Here is a 27,360-nt window from a genome sequence, read left to right as displayed (position 1 = left end):
AGCTCTGAGAATAAGTTTTGGTCCCAAAATAACGAAGATTGTCTGGTCAGATGTTTTAGGACATGTGGCAGCCAGATGGACTGTAGTGAAGTTTATTCTTTCAGGAAAGTAATGACTTTTGCCATGGAAAACTCCATAGCATTAACTCTTGCTCCTCTGTGGTGGTCCTTGGGCCCCTGCCTCCTGCTGCTTTGAAAAACAATGCCGATTGATGGAACACTTCGTGCTTTTCCCTGTCACTCCTGTTTTCCAAAGGAGGCAATTGGTAAAGGGCATTCACTAGACTTAAAGTCAGGGCACCTAATGCATTTGCTGCCTTTGGATAAATAATCTCCATCTCTGGACATCTGTTTTCTAATCAGTAAAAGGAGGGAATTGCACTAGATGGTTTCTTCTTTGCCTGCATTCCTACGTTGTTGGAGAAGTTGCAGGACTAAATGGTGGCAGAACCAGAACTAGGACTCGTGTCTCTTAAGCTAGTGGTCTTTCCACTGTGCTATGATGCCCACTAGTATCCATGGCAATTTTTAAAAAATAAGTTTTTATTGAAGTCTTCTGTTTTTTATATTATCATAGTTATCTCCAGTATCCCTCTACTTCCTCCTCCCAGAGAGCTATCCCATATAATAAATTGTATTTTTTTTTAAAAGAAGAGAGGGGGGAAAAATCACCACAACTGATGAATACATTGAAAACATCTGCAATATGTAATACATGTGGACTTCCACCTCCATGAAGGGGTAGGTTGGAGGTATCCTCACATATGTGTTTCTTTGAATTCCTCATATTAATCATTTTTTACAGTACAATAGTATTCTATTACCTTCATATGCTACAGTTTGTTTATTCATTCCCCAATCAGTGGGTACCCACTGTATTATTATTATTATTATTTGCTTCCACCAACTCTGTTGCTGCCAATATTTTGATACATATGAGACCTTTGTCTTTGTCTTTGACCCCTTGTGCTTAGTAGTGATATTGCTGGGTCAAAGGACCCTAACAGTTTAGTGCCTTGTGTGGTTCCAAATAGTTTCCTACGGCAATTGGACAATTCTCTGTGCCACAAATGGTATATTATTGTGCTCATATCCCCACAACTTCTCCTGTATTAACTATTTGTGTTTTTTGTCATCTAGGCTGAAATGATTTTTCATGATTCACAGCTATATAATGTCACTGTGAGGATGTGGTTTTTAAAGAAATGGATTTTACAGGGGTGGAGAGTTTAGCACTATACATTTTCCCAAATGCAAACCAACCTGACCTTTTCCTCTTCTGTCTTCAGCTTATTGCCTATCTCCTCTGCTTGTCCGATATATATATATATATGTGTGTGTGTGTGTGTGTATATATATGTATATATATATATATGTGTGTGTGTGTGTGTGTGTGTGTATATATGTATATATTGATATACTCATTTGATGGATTGCCTTTCCATTTGCATGTTTTACTCTAAGTAATATGTGTTTCTAGTCCTCTTTGGTTTTTCTAGTATATAGTTAGACTGATCTCATTCATTCACATTGCTGAGAATTTCTCTGATAAGCGTGTTTAGCGTTCAGAGGCTTGATGCAATTAGTATGAATATGAATAAATGAAAAAATATTTATTAAATGCTTATTATAGGGATACAAAAAACAAGATCATCTCTGCTGTCAAGGAGGTAGCTAGGTGGTATAATGGATGGAGCACTGGACATGGAGTTAGGAAGACCTGAGTGCAACATGGCTTTAGGTGTTTACTAGCTTTGTGACTGGGCAAGTTTACCCCAGTTTTCTTATATCCCAAGGTTGTTGTGATGATAAAATGAGATATTTATAAAGTGCTCTGTAAACCTAAAAGTGCTATGTATAAATCCTGGCTCTTATTATTATTATTGGGTGGAGGGATGACATGGTCAGATCTGTGCTTGCACTTTGGCATCTGAATGGAAGATGAAATGAAGTGGGGAAAGACCTATATAGACCAAATAGGGAGACCAGTTAGAAAGCTGTTGTGATAGTTTAGGCAAGAAGTGACAGTGGCTTGGCCTTGGACTAAGGTGATACTGTGTGGGTGGGAAGAAGGGAAGGTCTAAGAGAAAAGCAGCCAGACTTGATAGCAGAGTGGATGTGCAGGGGGAGTGCTTGTGATAAATTGAGTGTGACACCAAGATTGGGAGCCTGGGTGACTAGAAGGGTGGTAGGCCCCTCGACAATATTAGGGAAGTGTGGAAGTGGGAAGGTTTGGGGGAGAAGACAACGAATTCTGTTTTTAAAATGTTGGGTTGGAAATGGCTATGCAATATTCAGTTAAAGATATCCAGAAGGCATCTCTGTTATTTAGCATAAGTGTAGAAAGACTAGCTATGGCAATAAGAAAAGAAAAAGAAATCTAGTGTTAAGCTAGGGACAGAGGAAACAACAGTATTGGTTTTTGCAGATTATGATGGGCTACCTAGAGAAAGCTAGAGAATCATCCAAAAGAATAATTGAAAGGATAACTTCAGCAAAATAGCAGAGTAAAAAAATGAACCATATATAAATACTTTTTTCTTTGTTTTACCAACAAAACTCAATGGGAAGTGACAGAAAGAGGAATTGTATTCTAAATAACCACAGAATGTATAAAACATTTGGGAATTTGCCTTCCAAGACACACATGAATGAGCTATATGACTACAATTACAAAAATACTCTTTAAAGAGAAAAGAGACAGACCTAAATATTGGGGAGATGTTACTTGGTCATGGTTGAACTGTGTCAATAAAATAAATAAATGACAATACTATCTAAATTAATGTACTTATTCAGTACTATTACACCAGGGTGTGTGGGGTGTTCAAGAGGATTAGTACTTCTGGTGTGAGGGCTTGCCCAGGCCATTTCAGTGTTGTTCATCCACGTTTGGTGTCCACCTGGCACTCAGCTCTCACCTGTAGCTCCAACAAGCTGTAGTATGTGCAGCAGCCACACCTTGGTAAACCGTCTCAGTAGACAGGCTAAACCAGGTTGAGGATAACCAGCAGGCTTCAAACCTGTCAGTGAATCAGGGGGATGTTGTCTACTCCAAGCATGTGAAGACTTTCCCTGGTGGAATGGGCAGATGAGAACAGTTTGTTCTAACAGCAATGGAGGTGGCTGAAGCAGGCATTGTGGAGTACTTAGGGCTTGGTCAGGCATCAAAGACATCAAAGTCATCCACTGCAGCCTGGAACTTTTGTGCTGCCACTGGACTTCGATGGAATAGAAAATGAGGATGATGACTGTGCAACTCTGCCTCACTAAAATCCAATTCATGTATGAGTCAAGATGTCAACCTATGATGTCATCTGTCCTCTTCAAAAACGAAGGACAAACAACATGACATACAACAACCGTACTACCAAAGAATTACTTTATTGAGCTAGAAAAAAATACAAACAAAATTCATCTGGAGAAACAAAAGGTCAAGAATTTCAAGAGAAATTATTTTTTAAAAAAGGTAATTAGGGGACCTATACCAGATCTGAAACCATACTACAATATCCAGGGCCCAGTGTTTGATAAAGCAGAAAAATATAAATTTCTTAGAAAAGAACTCCCTATTTGATAAAAACTGCTGGGAAAACTGGAAAAAAGTCTGGCAATAATTAGTCTTAGACCAACACTTACACACAGTCCACAATACACTCTAAATGGATACACGATCTTAATATTAAAGATAATACTATTGAAAAATTAGGAGAGAAACAGATCATATACCTCTAACAGCTATGGGTAGGTGATTAACCAAACAGGGGACAGAGGCAATTGTAAAAGATAAAATGGATAACAGATTACTTGAAACCGAAAAGCTTCTGCACAAACAATATTAACATGCCTAGGATAAGAAGGGAAGTGGTGGAATGGGAAAGAAATCTTTGCATCACATTTCTCTGACAAGGGTCTGGTACTCAAGATAGATAAACAATTAACATATATGTTATATGTACTATGCATGTTTATATGTATTTTATAATACATATGCATGTGTGTCTATCCAGAAGCTATTCCCCAATAGGGAACTGGGGTGGGATAGTTGGTAGAATACTGGACTTAGAGTCAGGAAAACCTTAATTGAAATCCAACCTCAGACACTAACTGTGTGACACTAGATAAGGCCTTCACCTCTGTATGCCTCACTTTCTTTAATTGTAAAATGGGAATAATAACAGTACCTACTTCCTAGGGTTGATGGGGAGATCAAATGAAATAACATTTGTAAAGCACTTAGCACAGTGCCTGCACATAGTAGGCACTTAATAAATATTTATTTCCTATCTTCCAGTAGTTATGAACAAAAGGATATGAACAGATAAAGAGTTTCAGACTATTATAGCCACATGAAAAAATGCTCCAACTCACTAATTGCAAGAGAAATGCAGATCAAAGCAGCCCTCAGGTTTTACCATACACCCCACAAATTGGCAAGGATGATTACATATAAGAATGGTAAATGTCGGAGGGATTGTGGGAAGATAGGGACACTGGTGGTGGTGTTGGAGCTATGAGTAAGTGTAACCATTTTGGAAAGCACAACTTGCAAAAAAAAAAAGTGACTAAAAGGTCCATACCTTTTGATCTAGAGATTCCGTTGCTAGGCTTATGTCCCAAGGAAGCCATTGATAAGAAGAGAGTCCCCATATACAACAAAATAATTTATAGCAGCACTTTTTATGATGGCAAGGGATTGGAAACAGAGTAGATGCCCATTGATTGGAGAATGGCTAAATAAATTGTGGTGTGTGAAAGTAATGGAATATTACTGTGCTGTAAGAAATGACAAAGGTGCTGAATACAGAAAAGCTTGGAAGTATCTACATGAATGCTGAATGCATTAAACAGAGCCAAAAAATAGATACGATGGCAGAAGCAATGTAAATGGAAAAAACAACCCCAAAAAGAAAATCAACAGTGAATGTTGCAAAATTATAAAAGATGAGCCTGACTCCAAAGAAAAGAAATGAGAAGAAACTCCCACACCACCCCAGTGCAGAGGGGAGGTCCACAAGTGTACATTCCACATATTTTCAGACTTTTTTTTGATGTATGGATCAACTATGCTGATTTTTTCCTTTTCTTTTTCTGTTTCTTTTTTTGTTATTTTGAATGACCTTCAGAGAGGAAGGATTGTTGGGGGAAATTATGGTTGATATAAAGGAAAATCCTCAAAATACATCAACAAAAACTTATTTTTTTTAAAAAAGAAAGGAAATAACTCAGAAAATATCTTTGCACTAATTTTTTTTCTGATAACATTCTGATACGCAAAATATATAAGAAACTTACTCAAATATATAAGGACAACAGCCATTCCCCAGTAAATCAATGGTCAAATATATAAGTACGCAGCTCTCAAAGGAAGAAATGCAAGCTGTCAACAACCATATGAAAAAACCCCCAAATCATTACTAATATGCAAAATGCCAACTAAAACAACTTTGAGGTCCTCCCTCATGCCCGTCAATTTGACAAAGATGACAAAAAGAAAATTATTAATACATACTAACATGTAATATACATTAGTTCCATTATTGGTGGAGCTATGATGTGGTCCAGGAATTCTGGAAAGAAACTTAGAACTATATGTCCAAAGTCACTAATTTACGCACACCCTTTGACCCAGTGATACCATTACTAGGCTTATTGTCGTAGCTTGTCCTGTCTCAAAGAGGGCCATGATATCAGGGAGGTGTATATAAAAGAAAGAGGGAAAGGGCCCATATGTACAACAGTATTTATAGCAGCACTTTTTTGTGGTAGCAAAGAAGTAAAAACTAAGGGGGTGCTTATCAATTGGGGAATGGGTGAACAAATTATGGTATGTGTATGTAATGAAATATTTTACTATAAAAAAAACCAAAAGTAATGACTCCAGAGAAACTTATATAGGAAGACATATGAATTAAAGTAGAGTGAACTGAGGAGAACCAGGAAAACAATTTAAACAACATTGTTAACAACAACAACTTTAAAAGACTTTAGAACTTCAATAAATTCAGTGACCAGTAATTACTTTTAGAGGAATGAGGATGAAGCAGTGCTACCTTCATTGCCTGACAAAGAAGAAACTCAACCTGGTATCCTAAGATATGTATTTTTGGACATGGCCATTATACAGACCTGTTTCATTTGACTATGATTATTTGTTCTAAAGGAGATTTTTTTTTAATTAATGAATTTTGTAAAGGAGAGGAGAACTAGTGATAGGGATGCCAAGAAGAAAAAAAATAATTTTTAAAAATGCATAGAAAAGAATAGAGGTTTAAGAGGATACACAGATGAGCAGGATATTTTTGAAATTAATGTGCTGAATATATTATTTTTTTAAAATGTAAGATATACATAATAGATTTGCAGTTTTCACACACAGCCCTCTTTTTCTAGTCATTTTTTGTAAAATACATATGTTGATGTTTGTCAAGTACAGGTAAAAAATTAATTTTTAAAAACAAGAGGGTTGGACTCTGATCTCTGAGGTCCATTTCAGTTCTTTTTTAAAGAAGCGAGGGGGGTGGGTAATAGTGGCTTTGGCAGCACATATACGAAAATTAGAACAGGTTAGCATGGCCCCTATGCAAGGATGACATGCAAATTTGTGAAGCATTCCTTTTTATTTTTTTAAATGAGGATGGGAGACAGAGAGAGAAAAGAAGACATGTGAATGTACTTGCATGTGACATGGTATTTGGCTAGATCAGATTTAGAAGTCAACGCAGCTTCCCAGTGAGCCATAGTTCTCCAGAGGTCCTGTATGCCTTCATATAGCTTCAGACACATTTCCTGACAGAGCAACTAGATTCCAGTTTGTGTTTGTACCATGTGAGAATTGTTGGCAAGACTAGAAATGTGGGATCCCTGCTCTCTATGCAAGGAGCTGGGTAGATTTATATTAACTTAATTTTTTTGAACTTGTTTCTTTCCCTCCTTAAAATTGTTTTTTCCTCATAAGACATAAGTCAGAGCCTTGTCTGTCTCCTTTCTGGATAGCTAAAAAGGTCATGCTAAAAAGTTATTTCTTGAAATAAATGTGTGGGCCATTTATATAGTATCAGTTATGAGGAGTGTGAAAAAATCGATGGATGATTGTTGATTTTTCCGCCCTTAAAGCAAAGTGATGATAACGCTTTGGAAAGCTTGTCTCTTTTTCCAAACTAGTCCATGTCCTTTTGGCCTCCCATTTCAGAGTGGTTTACAAGAAACGAAAGTTAAAAGCTGCATGGATAATTTTTTTTGATGTGGCTTTTTAGGCCACAAAAGGATTAGAATATATTTTAGGATCTTCATTTATTGACTACTTGTACACTTGGGGAAAATCAGTTAACCTCTCTGATCTCATTTTCCTCCCTTGTAAAATGAAAGGGTTAATCTAAATTGACTCTAAGGTCCCTTTTGGATTTGACCTTTTGTTACATCTTGACATACTATGGTTTTTTAAAATTAATTTATTTTGAATTATCAACAATCACTTCCGTAAGCTTTTGAGTTTTAAATTTTTCTAACCCTCCTTCCCCACCTCCCTCCCCAAGAAGGCACACAATCTGATATGGGCTATACATATACATTCCTATTAAAGATATTTTCACATTAGTGATGTTGTAAATAAGAATTAGAACCAACAGGAGGAACCACCAGAAAAAGGAAACAAAATACAACAGAAGAAAAAAAAATAGCAAATAGTATGCTTCAATCTGCATTCAAACTCCATAGTTCCTTCTTCTTTGTGGATAGCATTTTCCATCATGAGGCCTTTGGAGATGTCTTAGATCCTTGTATTGCTGAGAGGGGTCAAGTCTATCAATATTAGTCATCATACAACATGGCTGTTACTGTAACATACTATGTTCTGAAAACTCTTCTAGCTCTGACATTTTGTGTTCTGAAGTTCTTCCTAGCTCTAGCATTCTGTGTTCTAAGGTCTGATCCTTTCCAGTTCCAACATTTAAAAAATCTCGTGATTCCTGATAACCATTTTCCTACCCTGAGGTATAGCTGTGGCTCAACTCACTTGTTTTCTTGTTTATTTTTTGGGGACTGCTCATTTGAAATCTAGGCTGCTTGGCTGATGCCCCCCTCTCACCAGGGAATCTTCATACTGCTTTCAATGTTTAAAGAGTTTTGTTTTTTGCTTTCTTTTTCAATCCAGCTTTCTAGAACAATACTTCGGAAAAAACGACGGCTATCTGAGTCAAAGGCCAGCCAGAGCCAGCCCAAGTTGGATTCCTTGGGGGATCACCCACTTGCCTCACCCAGCAGTCCTGCGCCAGAGTACAGTATCTATTTCACTCGCCATACGAGCAACAGTTCCCGGCTGGGACCTGAGTTTTTTGACCAGCCTGCAATCACCCTGGCCCAGGCCTTTCTTGGACAGGTAATTTGCCTATAGCTCTGTGCCTTTAGGACAAACTAGAATTTGTTGAACCAAGAGGTTCATTCAGGCTTTCATTCAGCATTTAGTAGTGTTTATTAAGATTCCACTATCTGCAGTATGCTAGTTTCTGAAGGAGATAATTAAGTTTAGATATGTCTGACCTTTCATGGATTTTGTAATTTAGGAAGGGGATTATACATATGTACACAGATAAAACACAAATTAAAATGTGATATGTGTATAAAAGGAGTATAAACTTCTATCATATCAGTCAAAGAAGGGATTGCTTCCAACTGGGAGAATCAAAGAAAGCTTCATGAAGAAGGTCATCTTTGATCTGGGCCTTGCAGTGTGGATACAATGTCAGCAGGTAGATGTGGGGGATGGGGTGGAGTATTTCTGATAGAGGGAACAACATAAACAAAGATGCAGTGGTGAGAAAACAGAGGGTGGCCGTGGGGATTGAACAGGCCCATTGGGCTGGAGCGTCAGTTGTACAAATGAGGATTACCATGAGATATGGTCGGTGTCTTATTATGGAGGCCTTTAGAATCAAAGGACCTCCGAGGCCATTCAGTTCGATCCTTTTATTTTTCAAATGAAGAAACTGAGGCCCAGGGAGGTTAAGTGAATTGCCCAAGGTCACACAAGTAGTGTGAGTATGCAGCAAAGAATTTGGACTTTATTCAGTAGGCTATAGGGTTCCATGTCAGTAAATATCAAATTATTGTCAGCTAAGGCTAATGGAGGGGAATGCCTGGGTATCAGTTGTGGGGTCCCCCCAATACAGCTATACATATTTGCACATGTCCAGAGCTTGGAAGAAAAAAGGAAATGGGCTCAGAGATTTAAATTGTTCTGCTTTGCCTTTCTCTGATTTTACTACTTGCTGGCAGTTGAAATGAAAAATCATTAAACTACAGAGTGGTAGTGGTAGAAGAAACTACAGAGCTTATTTAGTTGAAACCCTTTCTTTTTACTAATGAAGAAATGGAAGCCAGAGGAGAGAAAATGACTTGCCCTAAACCTTTGATCATTTGGTAGCTGAGTGAAGACTTGACCACAGTCTACTTGTCTCAGTTCAGTCTGGTGTCTGGTGTAGCCTTCATGTTGATAAGATGAGCAGAAGATATAGGAGTATGTTGGGTCCTGGTTCTGAAACTTACTAGTCATATAACCTTTGGCAAGTCATTTCTCTCTTGAGTTGCAGTTTCTTTATTTGTAAAATGAAGGGACTAGATGAGGAGACCAGAACATGTTTGTATATAGTGAGGAGGGAGTCAGTAGAGAAAAGACTGAAGATGACAGAAATGTAGTGAATAATGGAGCAAGGTCTGGGAGCAGGCAGAAAAGGAAAGGGTTAGCACAAATTGAGATAGCATTGTCCTTGTGTCATTGTGGAGATTATCCTCTGAGATTGGAGCAATTGAGGAGGACCACTATCAGCTGAGATTGGAACAATGGGGAAGGGCCATTTTACCATGAGATTGGAGCAGTAGTGGAGGACTGCCTTATCCTCTGAGATTGGTACAGTAGGCAGGGCTAGGGGAATGGATGGGTCCATAAAAGTTTTTTTGAGGTTGGGAGGATGAGAGATGAAAGGACTGAAGGCAGCTGGGTAGGATTTTCAGTCTATTTAATAAAACAGGAGGTGATGCCGTCTATTTGAGAGGGAGCAGTTGGGGTTGAGTTGAGAGCTTGAGAAAAAAGATGTGCATATAGCCTTTGTAGAGAGAGTGTGAGAGGGAGTTAATTAGAAATGAGTAAAAGGATTATCGTGATGTAGAGAGGACCAGTTTGAGATTATGTGGTACGGATTTGTAGTAGACTGTCAACACAACATCATGACTTCCTTTAGCGATGGCTTGGAGGAATTTGAGAATCGTAGTGAGGGTAAAGAACCAACTGGCATCAGTGAGAGACAATGGGAGACTTCACTCTAGTCCTATGATCCTACGACAGGAGATTCTGGGCAAAAAGAGGAATGTCAGCATTTGAAATCTTGTGGCTCTGGGTCTAAGGTGTGGCAGCCCCTGTTGGTAAGGACGGCATAGACATAGATGTAGAGGTCATGGGAATTGATCCAGTTAATAAAGTAAGAGCACACTGTGGTGGTAGGGTCATCATCATTATTATTGAAGTTACCAAGGATCAGGTCAAGAGTTGGGGGGGAAAGGCAGGTGGTGAACCAGGTGAGGATGTCTTTGAAGAAGCACCTGGAGTCAGTAGCTGGATCTGATAAAATTGATTGGTGTGAACTTCAGAGGCAAAGGGATTGTTGAGTGATGATGGCAAAGGGAAGGTCTGAAACTGGCAGAACACAAGAGCATGAAAGTATAAACAAAGGAAGGAGAGACAATTTCTAAGTGGGGAGAGGTGGTAGGATCAGGAAGTGTTCATAGAGGACATGCCATTGGAGCTGGACCTTAAAGGATGGGCAGACTTTTGACAGATGGACATAGGAGGGGGTGCAGGGCCTTCTGGAACTGCGTCACCAAAGTTGCTTCAGAGACAGGAAATTGAGGAACTTCTCTGGAAGCTGCTGAACGAACGCTTCAGTGTGCTCTGTTCTGTCCTTATTGGAGGCCGTCACAGGAAGCCCCAGCAGTATAAGATTCCTAAGGTGATCTGGGGGCCTATTGCTCTCCTTACTGTGGACTAAGAACACTTGTCTTATTGCTAGTGCAGAACTCTCCCATGACTTGGGGCCTGATCGGGTCATTGCACCGTAGAAAGAGGCCTGAGCCTGGAGGCAGGAAGACCTGGGTCCAGTGATGGTCCAAGGCACTGACTAGCTGTGTGATTCTGGATAAGGAGCTTAACCTTTGTTCGCCTCCATTTCCTCAACTATAAAATGGGGCTGATAATAACAGCGCCTACCTCCGCAGGGTGGTTGTGCAGCCCAAATGACACATTTGCAAAGTACCTGATACATAATAGGCACTTAATAATTAAGTTTCTGTTTCTTTTCTCCCCTCCTCTCCCTTTTCTTCTCCTTCTTTCCTTTCTCTTTTTTCCATTTCCTTTCCTTTTCTGTTGCTTAAGGAGTGGTTGGTGATACTGCAAGTTCAGTATGAAGCATCATTGTTATGTGGCAGCCCAAAACCCTAATGCAACCTGGGGCTGTCTCAAGAAAGGGATGGTGTCATCACATACGCCTTGTCTATAATATTGGTCAGGGCACATTTGGAGAGTTATATGTAGTTTCAGAAGGACATGGACCATGTGGAACATACAAAGCCGAGGGAGGGGCCTTGAATCCATAGAGAGGAGGCCTCATTGAAGAAACTAGACATGAAAACAGAAAACTTGGGGGCCCTGCGAGTGTTGACCTCAGTGTATTTGAAAGGGGCTTGTTCCACGTGGTCCCAGAGTGCAGAACTAGGAGCAGGGGTTAGAGTTTGTGCAGAGGAAGATTTTAGCTGAGCATGAAGGAAAACGTCTTCTTGGTTCCAGCTGCCCTCCTTGGGAGCGGTCTGCCTCGGGATGCCTTCGCTTGGCACCTGGGTGACTACTTGTTGAGGGCGTTGTAGAGGGTGTCACTGTTAAGGTCTGGTTTGGACGAGATGACCTCCAAGAGTCCTTCCAACTCTGAGCTTCCATGGCTCTATTCTTTTCACTTATCTATACAAGTTTCTTCCTGCCAGATAGTACCAGGAAGTCTGTCGCCATTCTCTCTCCTTAACAAAGAATGAAATGTGACTCTTGAGTATCTTTGTTTGAACGGCCCTTTCTTGGTTTTAAGGTGGACCCTCCTCCCCTTGTGTGTATGTTAGTTGGGGTCTCAGAACGTTGATCACCAGCACTTATTAAGTGCCTCCTATGTTATAAGGCACTGGGGTTACACAAAATGAGAAACAGTAAGCCTGCCTTTAGTGAGTTTTAATTTTACTGGTTGGGAGGTGGCTTGCATATTAATAAGTATGATACAAAGTAAAATGCAGTGTGCAAGGTAGGGAGAGCAGTCTAGGCACGGGGAGCAGCCAGTGCAAAGGCGTGGTGATGGGAGACGTCACATGTAAGGAACGACTAGAAACCCACTTTGGCTTCCTGTACCTAGAGTGTGTTGGCATTGATGTTGTGTGGTAGAGAGAGTACAGGACTTGGAATCTGGAAGATTGACTTTGAATCCTACTAGAGATACAGAATAGTGGTGTGGCCTTGGGCAAATCATTTAACATCTCTGTCTCAGTTTCTTTACCTGTAAAATGGGGATAATAATAGCACCTACCTCACAGAGTGGGCAGCGAGATGGTGCAGTGGATAGAGTGCTGGGCCTGGAGTCAGGAAGACTCATCTTTCTGAATTCGAGTCTGGCCTCAGGTTTGAGGCCACTTACTTGTTGCGTAACCCTGAGCAGGTCACTTAACCCTGTTTGCCTCAGTTTCCTCATCTGTAAAATGAGCTGGAGAAGAGAAAGGCAAACTGCTCCAGTATCTCTCCCAAGAAAACCCCAAATGGGTTGGGAAATTGGCTGAACCACAACCTAACGTCACAGGTTATTGTGAGGAGTGAGTGAAATAATATATTAAAGTGCTTTGCAAGCTTTAAAGCATTGTGTAAGTGCTAGCCATTGTTACTGTTACTATTATTAATGAGATGGAAAGGAGGACCCAGGTTCTAAAGGACTTTAAAAACCAAACAGAAGACCTTTTATTTGTTCTCAGAGGCAACGGGAAACCCTTAGAATTTATTGAGTGGGGGAATGACATGGTTGAAGCTGCACCTTAGGAAAATCACTTGAGCTAGGCCTTGAAGGAAGAGAAGGATTTCAGTAGAAAGGAGCGTGTAGGCATGGAATTGGTCTTCAGCAATGCATGGACATAGAAGATGGGACAGGGTGGAGACTGGCCAGTAGTCTAGTTTATCAGGAATGTAAAGTGCATGGAGAAATGTGAAGTAAAATGTAAGTTAGAGCCAGATTGTGTAGAGGACCTGAAATACTAGGTGAAAGAGTTTGTATTTTATCCTAAAGGAAATGAGCAATGTCTAAAGGTTTTAAGCAGTGGAGTCAGATCTGGGCATTAAGAAAATTGTTTTGATAGTTGGGTATAAGATAGTTGGAGGGAGGAGAGCCTAGAAGGAAGCAAAGGAGTTGGCCTTCCCCTTCTGATCTGGGAGCCTGATGCCTGCCTGGGTGTTAGTCCTGTCTCTGCCACTGACTTGCTAGATGACGCTGGATGAGAAGGTCTGGAAGGGCTCTCACTCTGAAGTTTGGGGTTTTTTTTTTCACCCGAGTCCTAGTTTTATGTTCTAAAGATATCATTTGGAAGTTTGACGGGTTCCCCTTGTTCCCCTTTCTGGAGACACGTCTATAGAACAGAGTTGTTCTTGAAGGGCCCAAATTAAGTCACAGGTACCTTTGGCCTTGTGAAGCCTTAATAACTCCCAGCTCTGAAGAACAGCCTTGGGAAGTGAGGAGTCTGGGGATAGTGTCAGGAAGCACCTCCTGAATGTCTTTTGGCTGGTTTAATCTCCTGCAGGACCCACATTTGTGGGAAAAATATTTGGGTGAAGCTGTAAGTCCAAAGTAAGTATGAGGACAGTACAGACCACCCCAGACACCCCCTGGTTCCTTTCCTTTCTACTTGACTGAAGGAGGGGAATGGAATTCTGGAAGAGCTGCATATGTTAGCCTCCTCACACAGAGCATATCCAGGAGGCAAGGACTGATGGGAACCCTGGGGCAGGAGGGGAGGTATGAGGGTAGGGCACTACACAGCCCCAGAAAAGGCATGTGCTCTGGGATATAGTAATAACAACTCTCATTTAGGTAATATCTCAGTCGTACATTCAATCTTTAAAATGACTTTATGTGTTTGGTGGCGTGAATGGGTATTCCAGGAAGAGTAGCCCCTCCGGTGTGAAGACTTGCCCAGCCCTTTTCAGGGCTGCTCAGGTAACTTTGGTGTCCACCTGGCACCCAGCTTTCACCCATGGCTCCAAGAAGCTGTAGCATGTGTGGCAGCCATACCCTTGGCAGACAGGCTAAAGTAGGTTGAGGGTGACTGACAGGCCACAAACCTGTAGGTGAGTTAGGGGGTGTCTACCCCAAGCATGTGAAGACTTCCCCTAGTGGAAGGGGCAGGTGAGAACAACTTGTTCAACAGCCGTGAAGGCGGCTGAAGCAGGTCCTGTGGAGCACCTAGGGTTTGGTCAGACATGGAAGCTGCCAAGATCATCCGCTGCATCCTGGACCATTGCCAGTCTTCCTGACTTTTGTCTTGCCACCGGACTTTGATGACTGTGGAAGAGAGAATGAAGCTGATGACTTGGTACAGCTGTGCCTCACATCAATCAAGATGTCACTCTGCGATGTCATTGGTCCTCTTCAGAAACAAAAGACAAACGACAACAGTGGTGATATCCCCATTTTACAGAGGAGCAAACTGAGGTTCAGAAAGGGGAGTGACTTATTATAGGTCCTACAGTCAGCGAGATATGGAATCAGAGAAACCTAAGACTTTCACTTTCTGGTTAACTTTATGCTATTTTCCCTCCCAGCTTTGGTTGCGATTAGTAACTATAGTTGTATAGGAGGGACAGCTTTCAATGATCCCTCTTTTCCTTCCTCTGAGTGGTTTTTGCCTTTGTGAACATGAATCTTCTCCTTCACCTTTTGTACTTTTCCCCTGCTTTACCCAGCCCTGGTGTTTTGGCCAGGGGTTACCTTGGGAAATAGACCTGAGTTACTTGAACCTCTAAATATTTAATGGAGAAACCTAGATTGTCCCAGCTACCTCTGAGAGATAAGAAGAGGGCTTAATGTCTTATGTTGAGGCATAGGATGGATTTGGGGGCCAGTTTAGTAACAACAGATGGAGCCAGAGGAAGTCATCCTTGGACAGCACCATGCGGTGCTTTTGGGGTAGAGCTAAATTTGGGGCTGCTTGAGTGCACCGCAGCTTAAGTAAGTGTCTGTGTCTGAAGCTTTTGGAAACCGCTGGTTAGCATACTTTTGAGAGGAATGTGTTGAGGAAATGCATTAGTGAGAGAGACAGAGAGAATGGGGGAGGTGTATGTATGTGTGTGCACACACATGTATGGGCACGCAAGCATGCACCTCATACTGATAGGAGTTTCATGCCAATTTGAGGGTCCTGAGGTGGTGCCTTTGGAGGGGAAACAAAGCAATTGTTGAGTCAAGCTTACCAAGTGCAAAAGTTCCAAGGTCTCCGGTAGAAACCACAGTGTGAATAGAGATCTGGTCAGATGTCTTTGCCTAAATGGGCGCTGTCTAGAGGATGAATCCCATGGACCAGATAGTCTCATGAGAGCCATGTGGTGACCAGACAATGGAAAAGGGCTTGGATTGAGAGTCAGAGGAGCTGAGCTCAAGGCCTTGCTCTATTACCCTAGTAGCTGCTGGATAAATGTTGGTTGGATATAAATGAGTGAAGGAGTGAATTAATGTTATCATTTTGTAAGGAGACACTCCTAGTGGGTTCTCTGTCATTTGAGTGTGGATGACCAATTGTAAGAGATATCATGAAGAAGTTTATGATTTTGGGCCTGGAGATGTGTGAAATGAGGCTAAGCGTGCTTTCTCTATCCCCTTCTCAGGTTGTTGTGAGGACGGTACTTTGAAAGCTTTGAAGGGTGGTAGAGATATGCGCTGTTCTTGCCTGTGTGCGTCTGGTCCTCAGACTGCACCGGTGGCGGCAGGGAGAAGTTAGTGTTGTACTTGAGGAGTTCTCCTGGTCTGTGCCATCACGTGATGGTACAGCCAGAGGAAGACCTGTGCAGCTGTTGGGAATGTGGAGCTCTTAGATGCACTTCCTGGAATTTCACTTTAGGGGATTTTCTTTCTTTTCCGGCAATTTCCATTTTGTTACATAAAAGGCCCCGTCTGCTGTTTTGAGTGGAGGTTGTTACTGCTGGATCCTGGCTGAGTGTGCTGAGTGACGCTCCTGAGAGAGAGAGTGAGGGGGGGGGCACACGCAGGCCAGGCTCTAGGACAGACAGGCTGAGCTGGGCAGGGAAGACAGAACACGTGATAGAGAAGAGGATGGGGAGGAAAGGAAGGGGTATCATGAAGATGTAGGAGAGGACCTGAAGACTTGGTGGCTTTTCCTGCCAGGCTGGTCATGGGGGCTGGGGGAGCTGGGGGTGGGGAGCTTCCTCAGAATAGAATTCTGGAAACAAGGGAATTCTGTGAGAAGAATTCATTGCTGCTGTTCCTGTCCATGTTCTCATTATTGCTAAACCAGGCTTCTGGCAACAGTCTCCTGCCCATCCCTCCCCTTCCTCTTTCAGTTCCTCCTTCCAATCCATTCTGCACATGCAGCCAGATATACCTCCCCTCCCAATAAAAATAACAGCTCACTTTTCTCTAGCTTACTACAGTTTGCCACATGCTTTTCTTAAAACATTCATGGGAAGTACATGGCCTACACTTACCATATTGGTCTATACTATGCCAAAGTGGGGAGAGGGCTGGGCCAAAAAAATCTCTAAGGTCCCTTGGAAATGTCTAGTTCTGGCTTTGGTATCTACTAACTTAGCATAAATCTCTTAATCTCTCTGAGCCTTAGTTTTCTCATCTGTAAAATGGGATTAGTAATGTTTATGGTACTTATTACACAGGATTATTATGAGAAAGGGGTTCCATAAACCTTAAAGCTATATAAAGAAGCAATCCTTTTACTCCTTCCTAGTTGATTCTCTATCCCAGTGGTATCAAACTTAAATAGAAACAAGGCCACCAAACCCCACATAAGGATCCCTGCAAGCAGCATATTGATTTAGAAAACTGCATATTAATATTATCAGTATTCTATTGTGTTTTTATTTATTTTGTTAAATATTTCCCAATTACATTTTAATTTGGGTCTAGCAGCTCTCAGGATTGATTGATTGTTGCTGGAGGCCGGAGTGTTGTCATCTCTGCTGTATCCCGCTCTCATATTCCTCTTCTCTCAAGACTCCCTCATCTCTCCCTCCCTGCACCTTTTTTTTTGTTTTTGGCTAGGCAATGGGGTTAAGTGACTTGCCCAGAGTAACACAGCTAGTAAGTGTAAAGTGTTTGGTCTGAGGCCGGATTTGAACTCAGGTCCTCCTGAATCCAGGGCTGGTGCTCCATCCATTGCGCCATCTAACTGCCCCATCCCTGCACCTTCTTAGCTGAGAACTTTGCCTAGAAAATAAAGACTAAGCACCCTGAGTTTCCTCACTTCCCCTTTATATCTCAAAATCCCTTGAAATCATCCCCCAGTCTCTTCTCCTTTACTCCAGTTTCTGATAAAGAGGTGGCATTTTTCCTTGCTAAGCCCAGCCTGCTACCTATACCTTTGAATCCATCCCTACCCATTTTCTCCAGAAGAATGCTCCAGCAGTCATCCCATCTTTCTTGGTAACCTGTGTTGACCCCAAAACAGAGTTTGTTCTTTGTCCTACAGCTTTCCCTCAGCAGCTATGGCAGTCTAGTCGCAAGAGAACACCCCTCCTTGGGCAGATGGGGAAAATAAGGGCCAAGGAGGAGTTCTGGACTAGTGCCATAGATTTCTTGTAATTGACCTTCCTTGTTTCAAGTCTCTCTTCCTTCCTGACTAGCCTCCAGTTGCCAAAATGATTTTCTTAAAGCCTAGGTCTGACCATGTGATTCCCCTACTCAGTGAACTTATGTGACTCCCTCTTTCCCCTAGTTCTAATAAACTATTAGGTTATGTGTCCACGTTCTAATTTCTCTCACAAGCTGGTGACTGCATTGCATGGGAGTTACAGTCCAGAACTGGGCCCCCCTAAGAGGGTCGGTCCAGAACTGCTCGATTTGAGATTATATGCCCTTATGTGTTATATACCCTTCGGAGAGTAACTGTTCCCAAGGGACGCCAATCGACTCTGATTGGTCAACACACTGGGAAGTGGGCTATAATAAAATGAGGGCCTTGACTATGTGACTTAGGTCACTTAATCCTGGTACAATACCATTTCAACAGGCTGATATCATGTGGCCATCATTCTACTACCCCCTGCATACCCCCAAACAGAGGAAATACCTGTTCTATCAGACCCCCCCACCTCCCCACACCCCACCATACCAGTCCATTCTCAGTCTTGGGAATCTGTCTCCACCCAAGCAACTTCCAATGCAATCTCATTATCAGTAATGTGCTTCTAAAGAACTTTGAAGAAGCGGCTGGTATGCCAGGGGTTGGGGGAAGCTCTGAGTCTTCAAGATACTGATTACTAAAATTTAAAATAATTTTTCACACCTGCAGCTTCTATTTTCTGGTTTTTCTCTGTTGTCTACAAACACATGCAAGTCTCCCTTATCCTTAAAACACCTTCACTAGGCCCTATCATAATTTAGCTCCTTCCTTTCCCAGCCAGATTGTTAAAAGCTGTGTATACTCATTGACTCTTTTTCTCAACCCTTTGTGATACGGTTTCTGAACCTCTTTATTCAATTGAAACTGCTCTCTTTAAAGTTAACAATTATTTATTTTGTAAAATTAGATTTTTATTGATATCTTTTTTATAACACCTACCCTCATATCTCTCCCCTACTCCTTCCCAGAGAGCCAGCCTTCACTTGTTCATTCATTCATTTATTTATTTTCCTATTCAATTCTATTTTCAGTTCCAGATTCTCTCACTCTTCCCACCTCTCTCCCAGCCATTGAGAAGGCAAGAATTACAAAACCTATTACAAATATGAAGACATGTAAAACAAATTTCTGCATTCATCATGTTTCTCTACCCCATCCCACCCCACCCCAAAAAAGGAAAAAAAATATATTTCACTCTGCACTTTAAGTCCGTCAGTTCTCCTGGAGGTGGATAACATTTTTCATCATGAGTCTTTTGGAACTGTGGTGGGTCATTGTGTTGAGCAGAGTTACTGTCTTTCAAAGTCGATTATCTTTACAATGTCACTGTTACTGTAGATAATGGTCTCTTGGTTCTGCTCACTTCCCTTTGCATCAGTTCAAAAAGTCTTTGCATTCCTTTCTGCATTCATCACGTTGGTCGTTGCTTACAGGACGGTAATGCTCCATCACATTCACATACCCCAGCTTGTTGAGCCGTGTCCTGTCTTATGGATGTTCACTTTGTTTCTAGTCTGTTGCCGCCACAGAAAGTACTGCTATAAACAGTTTAGTGTATGTGGAGTCCTTTTGTCATTGATCTCCTTGAAGGAGACGACTAGCAGGGGAATCTCTAGGTAAAAGAATGTGGACAAGGGGCAGCGAGGTGGCGCAGTGGACAGAACACCGGCCTTAGAGTCAGGAGAACCTGAGTTCAAATCTGGCCTCAGACACATAACACTTACTAGCTGTTGTGTGACTCTGGGCAGCTCACTTAACCCCAATTGCCTCACCAAAAAAAAAATAGAATATGGACATTTTAGTCACCCATATGGGTGTCCCATAGATATTTCAAATTTAATAGAACTCATCATCTTTCCTTCCAAGGCCAGCCCTCTTCCAGTCAGTCAATAAACACTTATTAAGTGTTTGGTACTTATTAAGCACCAAACTAGATGCTCAGCACTTGGGAAACAAAGAAAGGGAAAAAAAACTTCCTTTCCTCTTTCTGTCATTATTTCTTCCTTATTTCCTCTGCCTAGGGCCAGAGAAGACTGGACTCATTGATGTTATGTGTGAAATGCGAGAGAAGAGCAGCATTTTAAACAGTCACCATTTTCAGTTCCGTGTAACCCATCAAAAACTCAGCAAGGACAATTGGACTCAGGTGGTCTCCACTGTACCCTGGTTTGGTAATGGCTATTGTGACTGAGCAAAGCCTTTGTTTCCCAAGGAGCCCATGGTCTCTGGTTCTATAAAGGGTACGATAATCGTTCTAGTCCAGGTGCATAACTACAACAGTATCCTTGATGCTATTCTCCCTCATGCCACGTATCAATGGCCAAACTTTCTTATGTCTCCCTTCTTTTCACATACACAGCCACTGCTCTAATTAGGGTCCTCATCACCGCTCACCTGGACTAGTGCCATAGATTTCTTGTAATTGACCTTCCCTGTTTCAAGTCTCTCTTCCCTCCTGATTAGCCTGCGGTTGCCAAAACGATTTTCTTCATTTTTTTTTTGTATTCACAAATTTTTTTTTATTAATTTATTTTGAATTATCAACAATCACTTCCATAAGCTTTTGAGTTTTAAATTTTTCTCCCCCTCCTTCCCCAAGATGGCATGCAATCTGATATAGGCTATACATAAACATTTCTATCAAAAATGATTTTCTTAAAGCCCAGCTCTGAGTGATTCCCCTATTCAATGAACTTCTGTGGCTCCCTGTTTCCCCTAGCATCAAATAGAAATTTCTTTGTTTGGCATTTGCAGTCTTTACAACCTAGCCTCACCAGTCTTCTCAGCCTTATTATATATCACTCCCCTTCCTGAACTCTGTGGTGCAACCAAAATGGCTTTCTCATTCCTCTTCATACATTAAATACTCCATCTCTCTTTTCTGTGCCTTTGTGTGGATTATCTCTGATGTGAGGAATATACTTTCCCCACCTCCCCCTTTTAGAATCCTTTGTTCACGTCAAGGCCCAGCTTGAACACTGCCTTCTGAGAGGAACCTTTTGTGCTTCTCCCAGTTCTTCATGCCTTTCCTGCCAAAATTACCTTGTATCCATCCTGTATATAGTTACTTGTGCCCTTGATGTTTTCCCAATAAACTGCCATATCCTGGAGGTATGGACTCACATTTTTGCCTGTGTCCACAGCTCTTCAAATGGCAACTGATACATCATAGGTACTCAGTAATACTTTTCGGTTGATTTATCAGTGTTGTAGTGACTCTGCCTCCGCAGAAGAGCCGAGACCCTATTTGTCAATGACAGGCCTGTTCTGTCTGCCCTCGGACCTTAAGACAGAGTGGAAAGAGCCCCACTCTACCATTAACTAGCTAGCAGTGACCATGGCCAGTCTGACTCACTCCTTGCTCCTCCTTGGCCCCTATTTTCCCCATCTGCCCAAGGAGGGGTGTTCCCTTTCGACTAGACTGCCATAGCTGCTGAGGGAAAGCTGTAGGGTTTCTTTGGGGTGTCCTTGGAAACTATTGATTCCTTTTGCTTATGGTGAGATTCATAGCGTTTCTCACAAATGGTCAGTGTTTGGTTCTAAGTGGACTTTGCATGCCGTTCTGAGGCTTAGCAGTCCTGTTCTGAAAGCCCCCTCGCTGACTTTGATTGTGCTTGTCTCAGACAGCAATGAACTGTCTCTCTGTTGGCCTCTCTTTTGCCAGAAACTTCTCAGGCTTTTCTGAATGATAATCCCAATTCATTGAATGCATTTTGTATTCCAGCAGCTTGGCCTCCTCCCCCCCTCCCCACCCCAGCACATTTCTGATGCTAATGATATTATAATGGTTCTCCCCTAGGTGCTTCCTCAGTCAGACTGGGCCCCTTTCCATGGCCTTCAGCCAGAATGGTCTTTAACTCCTGGTAGCTGCCCATTGCTTCTCTGCCTTGTGGAGAAGCTGAGTGACTGCCCAAGTGGTCTGTCGTTCAGAGTTCCCTGGCATTATTATACCTACCCATCCCCCAGCATTGCTTCTGAATGGAAAGAAAGCCCAGTTGTATTTGTGGGTCACTTTGATCAGCCTGGGAGTGTGTTCTGTTGACTAAGCTATTTTTGGTCTCCCTGTTTTGAATAATGACCATTTTCCACCTGCAGGAAGGGTGTTTTATTTACAAATGAACAATCATTCCCAGTCCCCGGGGAGAGAGGCCCCTCTACATCTGCCTGGGTCTATCTAAGGGGAAGCAACTTGGCAGATCTGGGTTCCAAGAAATGATTTTCTGTCAGTTGGAACCTGCTTGGAACCGAGGCCTTGGTGCTCAGACAGCAAGGGATGCTTTTCCCATTCGGAAGGGAGTTTGGAGGCAGCTGCACACTCTTCTTTGTGGCTTCAGTACATTTGTCCCATTCTGAATGAGCAGGATAGCTTTAGAGGCTTGGGCATTTGCTTTAGAAACTTGGAGCAAAAGCCTATGCAGAAAGGGCTGTCAGATTCTCCATTCTTTTCCCCGACTCCCCCATACTGGTTCTCTCTTCCATTACTTTAACTTCCTTTGGGAAGTTAACTTAGGTAATAATCTTCACTGAAAGCCTCATCCTGAAGCTGAATCTGGGGGTTAGTGAGCAGAGCCCCGCAATTTTATCTGTCCCTTCTAAAAAGCTATGTTGGTTTTTTAAAAGGAAGCAGTCCAAAGGCCCACTGTATGCCAGGCACCAGGGATCATTTATTTGCTCTTTTTAAAAAATTTTTCTTGATGCCTTTCATTTTTTACTCCACATTTTCCCAGTATCAGCCCAACCCTTTCCTTGTCATGAAAAAAATAGTTAAGTACAACTGATGTAGACAATGAGTATGACATCCAGTCCTTCAAAGTCTCCTGTCTCTCTGCCAAGAAGAGGGAGGTGTGTTGTCTCATCTGGCCTCCCGAACCAAAACTGCTCATTGTTCTTTTCTGAGTTTAGCTTCCTTGAAGTATTGTTTTTGTCTTTATTACTGTAGTCATTTTATAGCCCCCCCACCCCCATTTCTGCTTTCTTCACTCTGCCTTAATTCATTCAAGCCTCGCCATATGTCTCTGAATTCTTCATATCTGTTATTTCTTCAGCACAATAACATTCTACTTTACTCATCAGCCTCTATTCCTCTTCAACCAGAAGCCAGGTCCTAGAACAGAGGTGTCAAACACAGGGTGGCTGGTGGGCATAGCACAGCACCCTTTAGTGCATCCAGTACTAGATTAAAATGTGATTGGGACATATTTAACAAAATTTAAAAAATGAAGTGAAAAGTAGATAATGTTACATTTTAAAATTAAGATAGTATGCCATGGTAGGGATCCTTATGTATGGGCTAACGGTCCTTGTTTCTGTTTGAGTTTGACCCCACTGCCCTAGAGAACTGAACTCTTTCATTCACTGATTTCCTGCCCCAGGACCCTGGGTGCCTCATGAAGCACTGTATCTTGTCTGGGCTCCAATTATACTTCACTTTACTCATCAGCTGACAGGTCACCCTTAGTCTACCCTCCCCCTCCCCAAGTTTTCCAGTTCTGGAATCATAATCAGCTCAGCTTTGTCACTGCTTCTGGAAAGGTGTGTCAGCCTACCCCACTATGGCTCCACTGGCTATCCCTGTAACTTTCCAGACCAAAATATCCCTCCCTGCTCACCACTCCCCTCTCTATTTAGGTGTGTTGCCTCCCTCTGTATTAGAATGTAAGTTTCTTGAGAGGAGGGGGCAGTCTTCACTTGTGTTTTTGTATCCTTTGTTCTTCACATAGTACATGGCACATAATAAGTGCTTAATAAATGCCTTTTCTTTCTTTCTTTCATTCGTTCATTCGTTCATTCATTCATTCATTTATTCATTCATTCATTCATTCATATACCAGTTTGTTTAGCCAGATCTTGATCAATGGTAATCCACTTTCTTTCCAATTTTTTTCTACCACAGAATGTGCTGCTATGTCTGTTATTTCTTCATTCCTTTTTTTTTTTTTTTTGGTGAGGCAGTTGGGATCAGGTGACTTGACCAGGGTCACATAGCTAGTAAGTGTCAAGTGTCAGGTTGGATTTGAACTCAGGTCCTCCTGACTCCAAAGCTGAAGCTTTATCCACTGTGCCACCTAACTGCCCTTCTTCACTCTAACACATTTATTGAGAACCAACTGTGTACGGAGGCACTAGGAGAGGTCAAAAGTTTCTGTAGGACACAGCCCACACGTGGAGCTTCCAGCCTTGCACAGGGTAAGACACCAGCGCAGATAACCATAATACTCTGTGTTATATGAAAATGTATTCGAGGGTTCCAAAACCAAGTACTGCATGTGGTCTGAGGAAGATGGTCATTATTACCTGGGAGGATCAGGAACTTCATGTAGGCAATGGCATCTGAGCTGGGCTTTAAAGAACGGCTAAGAATTCTGCAGGTGAAGTAGGGGGTTGAGGATGTTGGCAGTATATGGAATATTGTGAGAAAAGGCATGGCGTAGAGAAGGTGCGGGGTGTGTTTGAAGGACTATATAATCATGGGATCATAGGTTCAAAGGCTAATAAATTTAGAGGTGGAAGGAACCTTAATGTTCAGCTAGTCCAGTCCCTTAGGGCAGCTAGGTGGCGCCATAGTGCATAGAGTGCTGGGCCTAGGTTCAGGAAGACTCATCTTCCTGAGTTCAAATCTGGCCTCAGTAATTTACTAGCTGTGTGACTCTGGGCAAGTCACTTACCCCTGTTTGCCCCAGTTTTCTCATCTGTAAAATGAGCTGGAGCAGGAAATAGCAAACCACTGCAATATCTTTGCCAAGTAAACCCCAAATTGGGGTCATGGAGAATGGGACAGGACTTTAACAACTGAACAGCAACAAAGTCCAACCCCTCATTCAATAGATAAGGAGAATAGAGGCCCACAGAGGTTAAGTGATGTGCCCATGGTCACAGAGCTGGGAGTAAAACATAGGCTCCTGGCTTCAAGTCCATCCTGCTTCCTGCTATATCATGCTGTATTCTAATTTAACTGGAGCTTAGATTACATGTGGGGGAACAGTCAGCTGCAAAAGTAGGCTGGTGTCAGCTTGAAGAGGGCCTTGAAGGCCAAATTAGGAAAGTTGAGCTTTATTCACTAGGCAGAGGAGGGCTGCTCACAGGTGGTGAGTCAGAGGACAGAGCAAAGGGGATTGGAGAGAACCTCACACATACTAGTCTACAGGAGTAAAAAAGCTGGTGACTCCAGGGCTCTTCTCAGCATTTGATCAAAGGAATCAGTATACCTTTTCCTGGCTGTCACCTGCCTGCTTTGGATGGAGAAGTTTCAGAAGAGTCCTGGCTCTGGCGAGGCTGCTTTCTCCCTGCTTCCTGCCATCTCCGACTTGAGTCTGGAGGGAGGAGGGAGGAGATGGAAGTGGCTTCTGCAGGGCGGCCAGTGGCACCAGCGCAGGCAGGACTCATCCCTGGACCAGGCCCAGATTCTACAGGCCATCTCAGAGCAATTCACCTTCAGCTCACCTCTGCTTAGGCACTGTGTGAATCTGCAGACAGTGGCAGGTGGCAGCCAGCAAAACTAATTCAAAGGGGCATCACGTCCAGAATACAGAAAAGAACAGTCCTGCTGTCCACCCTGGTCAGGCCATATCTGGTGTGCTCTGGACCTGACATCATAGGAAGGACATTCAGAAGCTGAAATACATCCAGAAGGATGTCCATAATGGTGAGAGGATTTGGAAGCTGTCACTTAAGGAAATATTGAAGGAACTGGATACGTGTTGCCTGGAGAAAAGAGGGCTTAGGCTTTGAAGGGCTATCAAATAGAAGAGGTATTAAGCTTATTCTCCTTGGCCCTAGAAATTAGAAGTAGGACCAGTTTGTGTCTGAGGATGGGGATTGTTACAGGGAGGAAGACTTCGGCTGGCTTAATGTAAAGAAAACCATGCTAACAATTAGAACTGTCTAAAAGCGGAATGAGCTGCCTTGGGAAGTAGTGAAATCCCCATCGTTCAAGCGAGATATTGTAAAGGAGATTCCTCGTCAAGGAAAAGTCAGACTGGATGACCTCCTAGGCCCCTTCCAGCTGTTATGATGATCTTATGTGTCCAAAACAAGGCTGTGAAGAAAATGCTCTTTTGCCATGTCTTTGGGCCTGTTTACTCTAGTTGCCTTAAGGGCTTTGGAGTGGAAACATAATTATAGGATAGTCCATGCTGCTGTCATATGATGAGGAAAATAAGCCTAGGAGTCAGGAATACTGGGCCTGGTACATAGTAGGCCTTCATAAATGCTGACTGATCGATTGGCCCAGTTCCAAGTCTCTCATTGATGGTAACGTTGGATGATTCATTTGATCTTCCAGGGCCCCATTTTCTCCACCCACAAAATGGGACCAGCCTGTTTCCACTTGAAAAGGACATGATCTGTTTTTTGTGCTTTGAATTCTTTGTAGGAAGGACTCTAGGGCACTTAGTGAGAGCATTGAGGGTGATGATGTAGCCCTTTACCGTTGGCCAAGCACATTCTTCACACCAGTCTTATGAGACTGAGAATATGAGTATCATCAGTTTCGTCTTACTGAGGAAGCAGGTGATGTGGTTTACCAGCGTCACCCAGCTACGACACAGCAGTGTTTGGACTCAGAACCACAGAAGCCGAGTTGGCAGGGCCGTCGGAGGCCAGCTAGTCCAATAACACTTCAGCAGGACTGCCCCTGCAGTGGAGCAGGGCTCAGCACTCATCCAGCCTCTCTTCAGCTCCCCCAGGGCTCAGGATCTGGTCCTCTGGGGCCAGGCAGAATGAACCTGGCTCTTCTTCCATATGACGGCTCTGCAAGTACTTCTTCAGCCTAAGTATTAGAATTCCTTCACCAGATCCCCACATTTCATGATATTGATATCTGTCACCATGCTGGTCACCATCCCCTGGATGTTCTCTAGCTGATCAAGGTCCTTCTAAAATGTGGTCACCAGTACCGATAACAGTGCTCCAGGTGGAGGCTGAGCAGCGCGACATCCTTCTTCTGTTAACCACCTGAAAATCTCACAGGTGCGATTTGAACCCTGCTCCAAGTTCATCATTCTTTGCTTTCTCCAAGGAGCCCTGCTTAGGGCCTCTCCTAGAGGAATGAAAGTCACATTAGCTTTTGTGGATGCCATTTTTCACTCCTGACTGAGTGAGCAGGCGCCGGGACTTCTGATGTTCAGACCCTTGGCTTTTTTTCACCATGCCGCTATTGGCTGAAGTATAGTCCTGGAGAACAGCATCTGCCACTTTGCCCACACGCTAGCTGAGAAGAGTTCTAGTCCATTAGCTCAAATTCTTACATGTGTTTTAGGAACTAAAGCTGACTTTGGAATGGAATGAAACCATAGCATTGCTCCTAGACTATCAATGCCAGAACTTACATTGTAACTGCTTGTTCTTTCAGCCTCCTTCAAAGCACGGCCTCTGAATTTGGCCCGGCATTGGAACAATGTCAGAGGGCCCCAGCTTTGCAGTCAGAGGAACTGGG

At 42.6% G+C, this 27,360-nt stretch overlaps 1 protein-coding gene and 1 pseudogene across 2 annotated transcripts in view; both read left to right on the top strand.

The window, feature by feature from the left end:
- MPG (N-methylpurine DNA glycosylase) overlaps positions 1–27,360 on the top strand; it is a 71,664-nt gene that overhangs the window by 23,733 nt on the left and 20,571 nt on the right. The window contains exon 2 of one of the 2 annotated variants that reach the window (XM_021006592.2): positions 8,152–8,376. In XM_021006592.2, the coding sequence (XP_020862251.1) occupies positions 8,152–8,376 (225 nt within the window). Of the gene's footprint in view, positions 1–8,045; positions 8,377–27,360 lie in introns of those variants that run through there. The other variant, XM_078152620.1, reaches the window with a different exon arrangement.
- LOC144457280 (U6 spliceosomal RNA) lies at positions 6,530–6,623 on the top strand (annotated as a pseudogene).

Source organism: Phascolarctos cinereus, unplaced genomic scaffold, assembly GCF_003287225.1.
Source record: "Phascolarctos cinereus isolate Bilbo 61053 unplaced genomic scaffold, phaCin_HiC Scaffold_4;HRSCAF=312, whole genome shotgun sequence".
Taxonomy (NCBI): Eukaryota; Metazoa; Chordata; class Mammalia; order Diprotodontia; family Phascolarctidae; genus Phascolarctos; species Phascolarctos cinereus.
This window is presented reverse-complemented; position numbering and strand designations above follow the sequence as displayed.